Raw genomic sequence first — 16704 nt, 5'->3', positions numbered from 1 at the left:
CAAAAAAAAGGATGAGTATAGTTTTTTTGGTTCCTATTTACTGTCCAGATTTGCTTGACCAACTATATGTAACGTACTAGTACTCCGCAAAAGCCATAAGACTAATATACCTATTATTGTGAATATACAGTTTAGGATTAGTTTAATTTAGGTTAAGATTTTTATTATGTATCGCTGTCAGCGATACATAAATCGCTGTTCCTTTTATCTTGTTTACAAGTTGTTTAGTATCACGCGTACCAGTTTATTCATGATAGAGTTTCAACCTTAGCCTCATTATTTGTGCCATAACGGGTTACGTAATGGAAAGACGACCGTGTCGTTTCGTCATTGACGTTACGTCAGAACTCAGAACACATATCGGGGAAAGCGAATGTATGTTGCTGCTGATATTATTATTGTAAACATAGGAATGCGGCTCTTATAAGGAAAGGAAGTATTATTAAATATAACACTATAAATCCACTGAGACGCCACATCCACTGTTCCATTGAAAATGGCGATTCTACTAAGACCTGGAAATTCCTTAAGACATTAGGAGTTGGTAAATCTCAGCAATCCCCTGTGAATAATGATGTAGATCTTGATTTACTCAACCAGCATTTCTCCGCAACTGCTACTTTCAGAGGACCAGTCAAGACTCAGACTCTCAACCATCTCTCTAATCTCACAACTTCTGCCTCGTCTCAATTTTCTTTTTCAACATTTTCCGAATGTGATGTTAAAAAGAACATACTATCGGTATCCTCCAATGCTGTTGGCGTAGACAACGTGAGCCGTAATATGATCCTCCCGCTCCTTGACCTCCTCGTTCCTATCATTACCCACATCCTTAATAGTTCCATTTCTTCTAGTATTTTCCCAACGCTTTGGAAAGAAGCACATATAATTCCTTTACCTAAAAAGTCTAAACCTTCTTCCTTTTCTGACTACCGCCCCATTTCCATTCTCCCTTTTCTTTCCAAGGTTCTTGAACGCTTAGTCCATCAACAACTAACTTCTTATCTAAATAGATATAGCCTCATGAACCCTTTCCAATCCGGTTTCCGGTCCGGTCATAGCACGGTCACATCGCTTATTAAAATCACTGATGACATCCGAGCGGGAATGGATAAAAGGATGGTGACGGTATTAACGTTGTTGGATTTCAGCAACGCGTTTAATACTGTCGATTTTGACATTCTTATTTCAGTATTAGGTTCCCTTAATCTATCATCTCCGGTTCTTCAATGGTTTAGAAGTTACCTTGTTGGCCGTCGGCAGCGAATTAAGGTGGAAGGTTCTCATTCCTCTTGGTGCAACACTCTTGCCGGCGTTCCGCAGGGTGGCGTTCTATCCCCACTTCTCTTTTCGGTCTTTATTAATTCTATAACTAGCAACATTGTTTCTTCTTATCACTTGTATGCTGACGATTTACAAATTTATTCCCAGGGTGTGCTTGACGATCTACCATCCGTTATTAATACTACCAATAATGATTTAGAAAACATTTTAGATTGGAGTCATCGCTATGGTCTCATTGTCAATCCATCTAAAACGCAAGCAATCATTATAGGTAGTTCGAAATTAATCTCCCGAATTGATTTTTCCAATTTACCTACGATTTTATTTAACGGCACACAGATTCCTTATTCTTTTCAAGTTAAAAATCTAGGCATAATTATGGACCGTACTCTATCTTGGATTCCCCACATCAATGAGGTTAGTAGAAAAATGTTTGCTGCAACAGGATCCCTACGGCGGCTTCGTAACTTTTTACCGCTCGCTACTAAAATTGCGCTTGCTCATGCTCTGCTTCTTCCCATTTTAGATTATGCGGATATCAGCTACCCCGATCTTTCTGAAGAGCAACTAAATAAACTCGAACGTCTTCAAAACCTATGCATCCGGTTCATTTATGGCTTGCGAAAATATGATCACGTCTCCTACTATCGTTCACAGCTCAAGTGGCTTCCTATACGTTTGCGACGTAATTCCCACATTCTAGCTCAACTATACGGTATTCTCTTCAACCCCTCTACCCCGCTTTACCTGAAGGAGCGCTTCAAATACCTCTCTTCTTTAAGATGCTCCCAGAATTATCTGCTTACCCAAGTTTCTTCTTCTTCTAAATTCTATAACGATTCTTTTACCTTCCAAGCGATTCGGTTGTGGAATGCTCTGCCGTCGGAGCTAAGACGAGCTAAATCACTCCCCATTTTTAAGGCTCAGCTCAAAATCCACTATCTGTCCCTTCCTCAAACTCGTTAATTATTAGATTCTGTCTGTCTATCTGTATTGTGTGATATGTTTATGTATGTATGTATGAATATATATATATATATATATATATATATATATTTATTGTATATATTACATTTATGCATGTATTGATATTGTTATATATTTAGTTGTGCTGATATATTTTTTTTCCTGTACTCGTTCTCCATTTATTTTTGCTACCCTTATACATATTTCTTCCTTGCGCTAATTTCTACTACCTGAAGGTTGTCTGGAAGAGATCGCTTTTAAGCGATAAGACCGCCTGTTGCTGCTCAGTTTTTTATGTTAATTTGCTGTATTTAATCATGTTTCATTGTGCACAATAAAGAATATTATTATTATTATTATTATTATTTGTATCTCTTTCGATATCACGGGCCTATAAATCCCGGTCTTTTGATAGGCTTGCGTGGGGATATAGATCCAACACGTAGAGGCCCCTTGGAGAGCTTTAATGTCATGTAGAACGCCTGCTGGAACCCGTTCACAGGCGCAACAATAGACACCCATGAACCGGTCGCAGCAGGCATTGGGACTATTGCAGAAAAAGTGAACAGTATACCGGTCTATGGATTGAAGTTTGGGTGGACAATGAGACTGGGCTATTGTAAAGAACTCCGGACACCTGCCATAACAATGTTAAAACACGTTATCGAGGCAGGTGGTGACTTGCCGCTGACTAGATGGGCCCCTGAAACTGCCGTCGTGAAGACGACCAGGAGCAACACCGGTGTGAGCGGCTCAGGGGTTTCGAGAGGTGTGCGCCGCTTTCTACCCAGTGGCTGTTAGCAGCCACTGTGCCAACTCGCGTCTTATGCATCTTTCACTTCCACCCCTGGAGCATATAGCTCTTACGACTCCCCTCTGGACGGCCAATGAAGGCAAGCCAGAGCTGAGAGTCCTGCGGGTCCCCTTGGGATCCACTCCGACCGACGAAGACACGCCGGAGACGGAGACCCTGACCGACTCTCTGGAGCACTCGGGTCCGTGGGGTCGTCACTCCCCAACAGCTCGCCACAAGCTGCCCTGCGGGCTTATTATTATTATTATTATAAATATGGTATAGCACTTATTATCAGGCTTTGAATTTTCTATAGCAAATAGTAAGACAAAAGTGAGCGATGGAGTCAATGTTAACATTAATTAATCAAGTTAAACTCGTAATCATCATATTCATCCATGTAATTAATCAAATATAGTACCTACTTCAATAAATAATAGCAATGAAATCTGTCACCACCACATTAGTTACATTATAGGATTAATAATAAATAATATGTACTTATATTAAATACGAAACAATTTTGTAGGTAGGTACTTGGTAGGTAACAAGCAAAAAATTTTACGTTACGTTAAACGTTAAAAAATTGGAAACATTTCGGAAAAGTAGGAATTTTAAAGTACGTAATGTAAAAAAATACTAAGTACCTACATTCAACATCTATTACGTTCATTGCTTATTATTAATAAAGATATCACGGAAATCCTTTGTATAGCTATGTAGCATTTTTGGAAGGGTTTCCATGGAAGACCACCGTCAAGGTATTCAAAAGGTACCTTGACACCAAGCTGAGTGGAAACTTTTTCAGTGACGTTTTTGTGACATGTTTTTGTAAATTATTTGTTGTTTAAGCTTCCTGAATAAATTTTATTATATTCTATTCTATTCTATAAATCGATTTATCATACGGCTATCATTTCAATGATGATTATGCACAATGGGAAAATTTAATTAAATAAATATCTACAAAGTACATACCACATTATTTAGCAGATTTAATTAATGAATGTTCATTGCAAGAAGGTTGCAATCAGTATTATGCTCAGGGCTCAAAAATAGATTGTTAATAAGGGACGAACGGTGCAATATTTAGGCCATTAGCTCAAGTCGTAATGGGTGCTTTTCACAATGCAAATCATACACTAAATCCATTTATAACTGAATTAAATTTTCATTGCTCATGGTTACAAAAGGAAAGTAAACGCCCTACCGTAGGAAACGTACTATCACTTTCAGCCCGCTTCATAAATAAACAGAGAGCCACTTTCAGAGCATGAGAAATAAAAACCATTTTACCGTCATCAGCTCCACTGTACTGTACTGTGGTGGTACTTCCCCTATTGAGTCATCCCACAATTCACCGACTGTCAGATGAGATGAGAATGAAAGTGTAACAAAAACTAGGCAAAACGAAAAAGTAATGGCATATCAGATCACCGGAACATGGTTTTTTTGAGATTGTGAAAGTAACATTGACATTACTGGCCAATTATTTTGCCATTGCGCAAGTGTGGTAATGCACGTGCGCGCTGCGAAAGCGAAGCCGCTGTGAACTTTAAATAAACATTATGTAAGTGCATTTCCGTTGGGACGGTCAATCTCGGCAAGTTTATCTGTGTTTGGTTTTATAGCCTTTCTGATGTCGCGTGACGGGTCGTGTAAATTTTAGATAGTTATGTAAGTAAACGGTAATCGTAGGCGTATTGTTTACTGACTGACAAAACTATGAACGTGTAACTCTTAGTTGTAAGTGGCTCTATGAGCTGTAGACGTTGCGAACCCCATAGCTACGCCATTTTGAAAAATTTCCAAAAACTGAATCAACCAAAAATGCCATATAATAGGGAATATTACGCGAAACTGCGTAGGGGGAGCCACTAACACAATCGGAGGGTCCACCACGAAACAAGAAAATCAAAATTTCGTTATCTAACCTCTATCACTCTTGCATTTTTGATCGATAAAGAGGCAGACAATGATATTTCGATTTTCACGTTTCCCGGTAGGCCCTCTGTAAACCTCAGCTGTAAACAAACCGCCTTGATGCATCGATGTCATATTTTATTATCTGTGAAAACTTGTCAAAAATAAGTTTAAGGCACAGTATGTATAAGTTTCTCTAAGGTTTAGGATAGCTGCTAGTGCTGCACTCTGGCGGCAGAACATTGCAGTAATACCCCTATTATCGAATAAATACGAGTAGTAGGATGTAGGTATGAGGTATCAATGTATTCTTTTAAATTTCCAGGTGTCATCAGGTAACAGAAGCCAGCGGTTTCTCTTCGATGCCATCTTCGGATTGGAGGTTCCACTCCTGGATGAGCAGAGCGTGGAGGAGGAAGACGATGACTCCCAGGTCAAGAACTGCTCATGTGGCAAGTATTCACGTTCACCAACCTTCCCATTGCGGCACTTTTGATGTAGTTGTACCTATTGCCAACATTCTTATAGGATCAATCCACTTTTATAGAGTAGTGACTTTGTAGTTCAGTAATTAGTGGCTCAACCTGAGATTTTATCTTTATTTTTGTTGAAATGTTTGTATGTGTATCTTGCTGAGAATTTTTTAGATCATAGGTACTTACTGAAGGGAGGTCACAAGGGAGCAAAATAACATATTTACGGCGAGGGCGTACATTGAATCCTAAACGAAGCGAAGGATTCTATAATAGTATCCCGAGAGTAACGAGGGATTCTAAACTAGAATCCTGAGCGTAGTGAGGGATTCAAGTGTGTTACGCCCAAGATGGAAATAATTTTGCTACCATGTGACACATATTGCTTTTCACATCACCTATGAGGTAATTATAATGTTTAAAAATATATATATATTTTTTTTTAATCTTATTATGTTTAAAAAAATATTATTTAAGCTAAAAAAATAATACGCAAAAAAATGTATAAATAGTGTCCTAGAACAGAAAAGTGTTACTTTGATCCCTCCTAGCAGGGAAGAAAAGTGCCACTTAGATCCCTCCTAGCAGGGAAGAAAAAGCCCTTATTCGAATTGGTGATGTGAAAAGTCTATTTGTATTTATTTTCAATATTTCTAAAATTGTTAACAAATTATTTGAAGTACCAACGTACCAACAGTCTGAACTTTTATTGTTTACATATTAGCCAGATTAATGGAGTTGTTTCAAGGGAACCCAATAGGGGTACCCAAAGGGTTACCATAGGAACCCTATTATTAAGACTATTTGTTTATTTGTTAAAATATGTTTACTTCTTTTTCTTACTTCACTGTAAAATTATCACACGTTATCTTATAGTTCAGTTAGGCATGTCATTTTCTTACAAATTTGTAATTACTTATAAGACACTAGACACTACAGCAAGTAGCTAGTTGCTAGTTGTCTTTAATCTTGCTCAATCATCTATACATAGTTATTATACACTCGAAAGATCTACAAGTCACAATTTTTTATGCTACACTGAATTTTGCATGGTCCAAATCTATTCACAAGTTTTAGTGCTTATATGCAGTTCTAATTGTGCATTCAAATTCACTTTTTAGAGTGCGGCAGAGCAAATCCTCTTCCTAGGAAGATAGGTAAGTTGTGTCATAGCACTCGTTATCGATATGCACTTATAATCTAATTTGTAGTACCTAGCAGTGGTAGTAGTATCCGTATTATCCTAGTACTTACCTACCTATTATTAATCTGATTATGCACATTGCACAACATGCACTACCTATGTTTAATTTGTAAATGTATACCTATATGTAATCGAATTTAAACAAAAACATGTTCCGAAACATGTCGCGCGAGTGACTAAAACAAGTGAGTCTAAACCGTAAAATGATTTAATACCTATATGTATTTGTATTTTTAATTGTATACAATATATATATTGTGTACAATCTTGTAATCTAATTCGTAAACCGTCTAATGGCAGTATGATTAGTATTTTATACAAAAATTCGACCATCTCAAGGGCATCAAAATTTATAGGGTACTTCTAGTTGACCTAGAACTATGAAATGTTGCTAGAAATACACTACAAGTAGAAAAAGGCGCGAAATTCAAATTTTCTATAGGACGATCTGGACGATATCCCTTCGCACCTACATTTTTTAACTTTGCCGCCTTTTCTACTGACAAGATTTACTTGACCAACATACAAAATATCCATAAAATCGAATATTTTGTAGTACTTAAGAAATTAAAAAAAAAGCAAAATTGAAAAATAAATTAAAATTCTTTGAATGCAGTTTTGTTTCTTTAAAAAAAAAAGAATGTTTCCTTTAAGTAAAACGAGCTAACTTAAGGTTACAAAGCACTTTCCCTCCAGGCAGGGCCGGATCTAGGGTAGAGCGAGTGGAGCGGCCGCTCTAGGCGCCGGATGGCAAGGGGGGCGACAAAATGGCAAATGAGAAAAAAAAGTTTTAAAAGACGCGAATGTGACGCGGGCCCAAAATACGGTTCGTTTTGCTTTTGGGTAAAAAGCTTCAACGAAGGGCACCAAAACCCGATTTCGCTCTACCCTGATCAAGGACTCGGGCCGGCACTGCCTCCAGGGCTCATAATTTTTTTTCCACACTGTAAGTATACTTATTGTGTGAATGAGGGTTTTGAATGTGCCGGTCGGTTAATATTTTTCCGTAATTTCCGTATGTACATAATTATAACTCGTAAGTACTTGTTATGTACAATAATTGTACATAACACACACCTACACGTTGCAGGTAAATAAAAAAATCTGCATTTAAACTGAAACAAGACTTAATCGAGTGAACTTCCTTTTATTATTTGGCCTGATTACGTTATTGATCGCAGGAATACTAATAAAAGTAAATACGTGCACGCGATTAAGACCTGTGTTTCAGTGATAACGTTTTCTATCAAGTTTAAATTAATTTATTAAAACTCACTTTTTCGTTTAGCACTATTAAGTACTTAACTAAATAAACTTGTTCAATATTTTCGTAAGTAGGTAATTTTGAAGTATTAAACTTTTTTGTATGTAGTGCAATGATTATCATACATCAATATTTTATGTAGAGATTAACAACCGCTGTGTATAACTCCTGGTTATGTGTGAATGTATTCCTCAATGTTTTTTAATTTGAATAACAATAGAGTTAGTCATTAATGTTTGGTAGCAATGGACTAATAAAAACTAACAACCAGGTAGACATGACACTTAAAATAGTCTTGCGAAAGCAATGTCTTGTTACAGCAATCTTAAAGAGTGCAAGAAAGATGTACACAATTATTAACAAGAATAGAACGACCCCATGTGCATTGAACTGCAGCCATCGGAGAAAGTGAAGTACCTATGGTGGTCGCAAACCGTTCAACTGCTAACGTTTTAATGACAGGAAAACGATCGCACAGGTATCGTCTGGTAGACTTGATAGTGCCATAGTATTTAAAAGAATTGAAATTAGGTGACGATTGAAATGTAACACTTTGCAAGGTAAAATAATACCTAATGAAGAAATTTTGGCCGATTTGGACATTTTGGGCATTCTGAATTGTAATGCCAGGCCGGCAATGGATATATCATACATGATGGCTCAATCCCCCATAAAAAGCATCGCCGTAAAGTTTAAATACATATAAGTCTTTTAAAGTTTAACTAGATTTTGATTTTCTCGCATTTTTTAAGTGATTTTGCATACTTTCGGGACAGACCTGTGATTGCTGACCTCACGTTACTTAAAGTCTTTATTGTCACACTACACAGGTACATATATAATCACTACTACGACCATTATTTTAATATCCCCACTATTACTATTTTAATATCCCAAATATATGTGAATGATGTAGAGTCGGGCCCTTTGCATGGCATTTTCCAAGACAAAATTTTCTATGTAAATTTGATGTTTATAATACATACAAATAAATACTTCCACGCTTTATTCAGTTTAATTCGGTTCAGAGCTTAGATGGACTCTAGTCACAAAACTATCATCACAGTATTCTACTCAATATCCACAACCGCCACCGTATAAAGCATTTTCCCGGTCCCAAAGCGGCCGAGCCAGTTTGTCAAGGGCTCCATCTAGATATCTACAATGTTAGGGTTCAACAAACTGCTTTCGCTTTCCCAGAGTGCAGCGGATCGAACCAGGAGAACCGCATCGTGGGCGGCGTGCCGGCAGGGGCCAATCGCTACCCGTGGATGGCCAGGATCGTATACGATGGACAGTTTCACTGTGGAGCCTCGCTGCTTACCAAGGAGTATGTGCTCACGGCTGCGCATTGCGTGAGGAAGTAAGTTATATGGATTATTTCATATTTCTAAATATCTATGTAAGTGTACACCTGAAACTCAAAACCCGCATACCATAAACGTGATCAATCCAAATAATTTCAGATAGATTGCTAAATCTTTAGTAAACACATACTAATTGGAAACTAAATAGACCAGGTAGGTAGATATATGAAAATGTTCCAAATCTTTTTTTTTGTGAATATCAAAGGAATATAATTTAAAAATACTAATTCTAGTGAAAAGTAAAAGTTATCTACTTTAGGAAGTAAACGTATAGACTATAGGTTCTCAGGCCGGAGTGAGAGCGAAATAATGATACGCGCTCGCTGCCTCAGGATTTCCTTATTACGGTTTATTAAGAAGACCTAGGCAGTTAGAATAATCTTGATGGTTAATGAAAAAATATTATAATGATTAGGTGGTAAATTGGAAGTTAATGCATTATGAATTAAGTTTTAAATATAAATTAATATTTTTCTATCAACTAAACATAGAAAGTAATGTTTCATCTACCCAAGAAGTGGACTTACCCAATTTAGGCGCAAAAGCAATAGGTAGGTATGACCCATAGTAATTTAATTCTAAAACTCGCGTTCGTAACGCTACCAGAAAGATGCAATGCAATAAGATTAAAAAAAAAACAAATTGGCGACATTTACATGCAATAGAAAATATTTTCTTAGAAATGTACCCACAGATTCTTTTTATATCGATGCCTTAGTTCTTAGACGAATCTCTCCTTCTAAATAGGTAAATAATGTATAAGTATGTGTACTTGAGTACATGTGTGATGTTTATCTGTAAAAACATAGCACAAATGAATTTACTAATTTTCAAAACTAGTGAATCATCTGCATTTTGCATCAAATTGGTATTACGAGTATTACCGGTTTAGAGTATGCACTTAAGAAATGCACTCATCACAACTAAAATTAGACTTTAATTTGAAGGAGTTAAGCGTCAACATATGTCCACTTAAAATCATGTACCTTTACCTACTAATTATGCACGTGCATTCTACCGTAAAATACAAAAGCATGCGATACGTTTGCGTGTCAGTTTGCGACGATTTATCATTACGTTCTGCTGTTCTTCATATTTTGACTAAATCACTTCTTTACTTCTTTAAGATTAATACAGTAGTTCAAAGTATCGAAGTGTTGATTTATTCGTACAATCATGTAAACATATCGATATTGATTCAAAAGATAAAATCTGTATTTTTAAACGAACGAAGCGAAGCCGCGAACGCAAGTGTCGAGTCAATTTCGCTGATTAGCGAACTAGACTCCACACTCGCGTTTGAAGCAATCGCGCACGAGTATGGAGGGGGCTTTACATTCAACTTGGAACACACGACTGGCTAGGGGCACGTCCCGGCATTTCGATGTTTTTTGACTGAACTATCAAACGATAGTTTGTTTCGCAACAATTTCAGACTTTTTTTATTCGATCAGAGAGCAGGTACGAAGAAAAAGCAAAATATCTTCTGCTTAATAAATATGAATCCTAAAAATGTTCCAACAACCGTTTCTTGTTTGTTTTCTGTCTATCATATCGTAAGGAAACATCACTGTAACAAATCGCTATTTAGCCGGAATGCACATCACATTTATGTGTTGAATAGTTCTGTTATTACTCGTATGTACATTAACATGGAACATTGCGTTGCTTCTGCTTAATAAATATGAATCCTAAAAATGTTCCAACAACCGTTTCTTGTTTGTTTTCTGTCTATCATATCGTAAGGAAATATCACTGTAACAAATCGCTATTTAGCCGGAATGCACATTACATTTATGTGTTGAATAGTTCTGTTATTACTCGTATGTACATTAACATGCAACATTGCGTTGCTTTTGCGAGTTCTATCTACATATGCAAATTATTTTAACCGCAATTTGCATTCCTGTCGGTTTTTTTCGGAAGTAAGAAGTTAAATTCCGGAAGTAAGATGGAGAAAATCAAGTAAGTGATGATAAGAAAGATTATGTATTATTGGAGATACAAAAGTATTGATAAACAAACGTAGCAAAGGCGTGATGAATGATAATATCAACATGTAAATGAGGTCAATTCAAACGCACTTTTGTCATTTAGTTATCATTTGCCTGTTTGTCCCGCTCGCACCAATTATGTCAAGTACGAGCGAAAATGCACGCGTGACTGATAACTAGGTAAATGACATGATTTATACATCAAAACATGTCAAAACTTACGTTCGAATTGGCCTCCACCCCACACATTAGAGCCCATTAAGTAAGCAGTACAGAGAATGAGAATAAAAAACATATGAAATACTTTTCTTCTCAATACCATTTGTTAAGGTATAATTTAAGGTGGTGTCATGACGACAGGCCATTACTAACAACCGTCACGTGTATCGTTTTGTTTTACGAGTTTGTGATAGTGATAGCTGATTTAGCAGGCACTTGTCGTTACTGTCAATCTGACATAATCCTTCCGCATATGAAAGTTTATTGATAGCCAATATAGCCATTCTATTTAATTTTACATTTGCAAACAATGCCAAGAATGCATCATTAGGTATCATGATTATGATGAATTTAGAAACATTTACAATAGCTACAAACTGCGTTGCTGATTGTTGTTTTTAAAGACTTATCGAATGATGTGCCAAAATATGATTATTACTCAAATTATTTCACTTTTAGCTACATGTATGGAATGTCCCCCCCGCCCTAAAATATTTACTAACTAAACCAACTAAATAAATTTCAATAAAATATAGCTTATAGTTTTCGAATAAAATGGTTGTGACATACGGACAGACAGACGGACGGACGGACAGACTGACAGGAAATACAAAGAAAAATACCTATTTCTTATTTTTTGCTCTCTCTATTTCAGACTGAAACGTTCTAAAATCCGTGTGATCCTCGGCGACCACGACCAGACGATCACGACGGAGAGCGCCGCCATCATGCGCGCCGTCACCTCCATCGTGCGCCACCGGAGCTTCGACGCCGACTCCTACAACAACGACATAGCGCTGCTCAAGCTTCGCAAGCCGGTCACTTTCTCCAAGATCATCAAACCCATATGTCTGCCGCCAGCTAGTAAGTAAATCATTTTACTTGGCTTTGACGTCACAAAATCAATATCTTCCTACAATATAGATTTTTTTAAAGCTACAATTTTGAGGCAGTGAAGATATTAAGTTAACCTTTCTTTGCAGGTATAGAACCCTCCGGTAAAGAAGGCATCGTGGTTGGCTGGGGTCGCACGTCAGAGGGCGGGCAGCTGCCGGCCGTGGTACAGGAGGTGCGCGTGCCCATCCTATCGCTCACGCAGTGTCGCGGGATGAAGTACCGAGCGTCCCGGATCACTAACAACATGGTAAAGTATTTCTCAAGCAGAAGGCATCGTAGTTGACTGGGGTCGCACGTCAGAGGGCGGGCAGCTGCCGGCCGTCGTGCAGGAGGTGCGCGTGCCTTCGTGCGTCCCGGATCACTAACAACTTAGTTAAAACTTGATTTGACTATTTTATTCGAATTTAAAAATATTTATTTATTACGACGGGACTTAATCGCGTAAAATAAGTTTTAAAACTTATTTTACGCGATTAAGTTGTAAATAATAATGAGTAAAAATCGTGAAAGTTTAAATCAGTGTTTTAAAAATATTATATTGAATTGTAATTAGTCTCAGTAATATTAATAATAATAGGCCTTTAATTCTGGTGGTACAGACATGTTATGAGGCGTGGCGATGACCATGTCGTGAAAAAGGCGCTGGCCCTTCAGGAAACCAAAAGAGGAACAGGGCACCGGCCTGCTACTTGGTGGTCCACCGCGTCAAAGGATTTAGAACGAGCCCAATTAAATCCACAGACAACCCAGGACAGACGGTCCTGGCGCATGAGAACGAGGAGAGCCGACCCCAAATAATGGGATAAAGGCAAAAACAAAAAAGAAGAATAGGCCTTTAATTATTGTCATTTGTGTCCTGTGTCAGATGTTTTAAGCAGCATCCCGGCAGCATCCCGGTTACGACACTTGCGTTCGTGGCTGTAGAGCCCTATACGAGAGAGGATCCCTCGGCCACACACGCAGCAGGTGTATGCATGCAAGTGGATGCGCACCAAAAAAGGCCTAAGCTAAATGTACTGAAATTAATGTGAAATCAATATAATATTTTGATAATTTGAATACGCTTCTCGGCTTCCAACAATCTCTGTTCTTCAACCCTTGTAAATTTTATTTTTTATTCAAATAACAAATACTATTTTCAGTTGTGTGCCGGTCGAGCGTCTACCGATTCCTGCCAGGGTGACAGTGGTGGGCCTCTGCTTTTACAAAAGGGAGACAAATTCCAGATTGTTGGTAAGAAATAGAATCATAATACCTGATCTGTGTTTTCATATCCTCTAGCCACCCAGAGGCCTATAAAAAGGCCTGCCATACCATTTTATTTTTAATTTTTATTTTGACAAATCAAAATTGCATTTGACTTGGCAATTTTTGACGTGTGAGCAAAATGCACCCTCGAGTTTCAACCACTTTGTTTCATCATGGATCTAACTAACCATTAAACTTGATCCGCAAATTTTCAGGTATAGTGTCGTGGGGAGTTGGTTGCGGAAGGCCGGGGTACCCAGGAGTCTACACGAGAGTCACTCGCTTCCTGCCCTGGCTTCGAGCCAACCTACGGGATTCCTGTCTCTGCGGAAACTGATTTGTAGATCTACCACTTATTCAGGTAGTTGGTAAAGAGGCGCAGTGATTTTCTAAATATTAGACGAAAGTAAGCTGAGTTTTGAGTCTAAGACTTAGTTTATATATTACATTTTGAATGGTACCTACTTAACATAATCAAATCAGTTCCATACAGCCAAGGCTACAACCATTCCGTAGCTGACAATAATACTCGTAACTTCTTACCGACCGCCACGGTTAACGGTAGACCTATAATAATATAATCTGTATACCTATATAGCCGCATTGCATAGGTAGGTACATCTCGAGGGCACAATGGCAAATGTGGGTCCAAAATTACGATTAGAATAAGTAAAAAGTCGAATATCAAAAACAGCCTACCGTTTGTATTTATTAAACGCTGTACATGTAGTTGTAGGTAATAAAATAAATTAATGTCATTTGGGAAGTAATGAATAAAATTATAAATAAAAGCCTAAAATTTTAAGGCGCCAATTTTTCATCAAAATGGATGGCATCAACATAAAACTTATATTGTTGTTCTGTTTAAATTCTGATGTAATGTAGTTAATACTCAATAGTTTTAAAAATAAATACAGCGATGAAATGCAGATGACAATGACAATAATGACAATTGTACCTATACAATAATGTAAACGTTTGTGTTCGTATTTTTCGCTTGTATATATATAGACGCCTTTTGTATATATTAGACTGTTAATGTAATGATTGTAAGGTGTGTAAATATTAATATAATGCAGTTTTTATTGTTTTTTTAAGTTATTGAAATCTTTTTGATAACCTTACCGCATAGGTATGTACATCATTGCATGCATATCATTCGCTTGCTTTTCAAATGAAGGGTACACGAAAATAACATGTCTAGTCACTTTAGTCACATTTTGAGTAATCGCGGTTTTAAAATTTGGAACCATGTCAAAATATATGGTAATTCCGTGACCAGGTCATTTTTAACTTATAAAAAGTTGTGTTACATATATTATACAGTGGTAGCAAAAGCTATAACTAATAGTTCATTAAGAGCTTTACATTTTGAGATGAAAATCTCATTTTCCGAAAAAAGTGACTAGACATGTTCTTTCCGTGTAGCCTTCAAATAATTTGGTACTTACATTGTTTACTTAAAGCTTCATCTATCTACATATTAAAAATGTAATCAGTGTTAGAAATTGCAATTTTTATATACTTCGTTTTTTTAGCATTAGAAAGAACTCCACAGAAGTAACCGTGCAGTTACTGCAGTTTTTATCAGACTCTATAATTGTTAATAATAATAGATTTATCTAATGTAGCATGGTCAATACTTATAATTTACTTAAACATTTTACCGCAGTGCACAACTGCCCGATTTGGAACCACAAGCTTAAGTTCTTTCTAATGCTAAAAAACGAAGTTATAATCCGCAGTTAAATTATGCACTGTATACATAACAATAATAAAGACCTATTTAATTTAGTCAGCTATCATACTATTATTAGGTATATTGAACTAATGCTATCGTATTAAGACTATTGTACTAACTTTATTTTAATATACTTAATCAGAATATCATCGCATAGGTACGTACCTTTTGATAAAATTCCTTCAATTTTCGTAGATACTTTCATACTCGAATTTGTAACATTAAATCATTTTACGGTTTAGACTCACTTGTTTTAGTCACTCGCGCGACATGTTTCGGAGAGCCTAGGTCTCCTTTCTCAAGCACTAATACTGCGAGCAGCGTTCACGACGACCGTGTATTGTGTATTGGGTACTTGAGAAAGTACCCAATACACTATTAGTGCTCGAGAAAGGAGACCTAGGCTCTCCGAAACATGTCGCGCGAGTGACTAAAACAAGTGTCTAAACCGTAGAATGATTTAATGTTAGTATGTCTCACAACAGTTTAAATTCGAATTTGTAAGATAACTAATTTAATTGTAACCTGTATAAATTTTAATGAATGTAAAGGTGTAAATTACTAACAATCTTAGTTTAGTATTAATCATATTAATATTAATTACAAAAAGGCCGGTGGTGCAGATTACCAATAGAAATAAGAGAAACTACTACCTAAGTGTTCATTGGATTATGTGTACATACATATTGTATTGGAACCTTGTTTACTAATTTCTAATTTATTTTTATTTATTGTTCGGTAATGTACGTTATATGAATAGGTCAATAGCTAGACATAATGTTAATTTGATTGTTAACTAGATATATAGCGAAAATTCTAAACAAACTGCCTACTATAAATTTCGTACAACAACACAAAATACAAAATGAATTTGCTTATCTACTGAAATTTGTAGTAAACACGTTAAAGTTTTACTTAACCTTAAAACGGACATTATAATTAACAAGGGTACAAACTTACGTGCTGACCACTATGCAAAAGACATATTATGCTCGATACTAATAATCTAATAAAACTAGTAGGTAAGTATTTAAAAATCCCTTATTAGTTAGATATAAATCTTTTGGTTATTTCCCGTTGTACAAAAGTTCACTACTGCAAGTATGTACATAATGCCTTCTATAGTGGCATGCTATAACGCAAAAATACTTTTAATACATATTTCATTGGTCACTGAGTTTCGTTATTTGCATGTATATATATCATACATAAATATGCCAGGATCATAAATATTTTTTTTTATGTACTCCCACTTAGTTTACTCAATCGATTAACATTTCTGAAACAAGCGATTTAATCGGGCATTGTCACATTGTCAGTAGTGATCATTT

The 16704-nt window shown here is 36.6% G+C and overlaps 1 protein-coding gene and 1 long non-coding RNA gene across 2 annotated transcripts in view; one reads left to right on the top strand and one right to left on the bottom strand.

Annotated features, from left to right (window-relative positions):
* Positions 1–16704, top strand: part of LOC134749389 (transmembrane protease serine 9-like) — a 41192-nt gene that overhangs the window by 8866 nt on the left and 15622 nt on the right. The window contains exons 2-8 of the mRNA XM_063684312.1: positions 5292–5418; positions 6561–6596; positions 9108–9270; positions 12143–12351; positions 12471–12631; positions 13527–13617; positions 13848–13963. Coding sequence (XP_063540382.1) covers positions 5292–5418; positions 6561–6596; positions 9108–9270; positions 12143–12351; positions 12471–12631; positions 13527–13617; positions 13848–13963 — 903 coding nt within the window. The remainder of the gene's footprint in view (positions 1–5291; positions 5419–6560; positions 6597–9107; positions 9271–12142; positions 12352–12470; positions 12632–13526; positions 13618–13847; positions 13964–16704) is intronic.
* Positions 15535–16132, bottom strand: LOC134751447 (uncharacterized). The gene is made up of 2 exons (XR_010128659.1): positions 15857–16132; positions 15535–15571 (listed from the first exon to the last, which is right to left on the bottom strand). It is a non-coding gene; the product is annotated as an uncharacterized LOC134751447 (long non-coding RNA).

Source organism: Cydia strobilella, chromosome 2 (genome assembly GCF_947568885.1).
Source record: "Cydia strobilella chromosome 2, ilCydStro3.1, whole genome shotgun sequence".
Taxonomy (NCBI): domain Eukaryota; kingdom Metazoa; phylum Arthropoda; class Insecta; order Lepidoptera; family Tortricidae; genus Cydia; species Cydia strobilella.
This window is presented reverse-complemented; position numbering and strand designations above follow the sequence as displayed.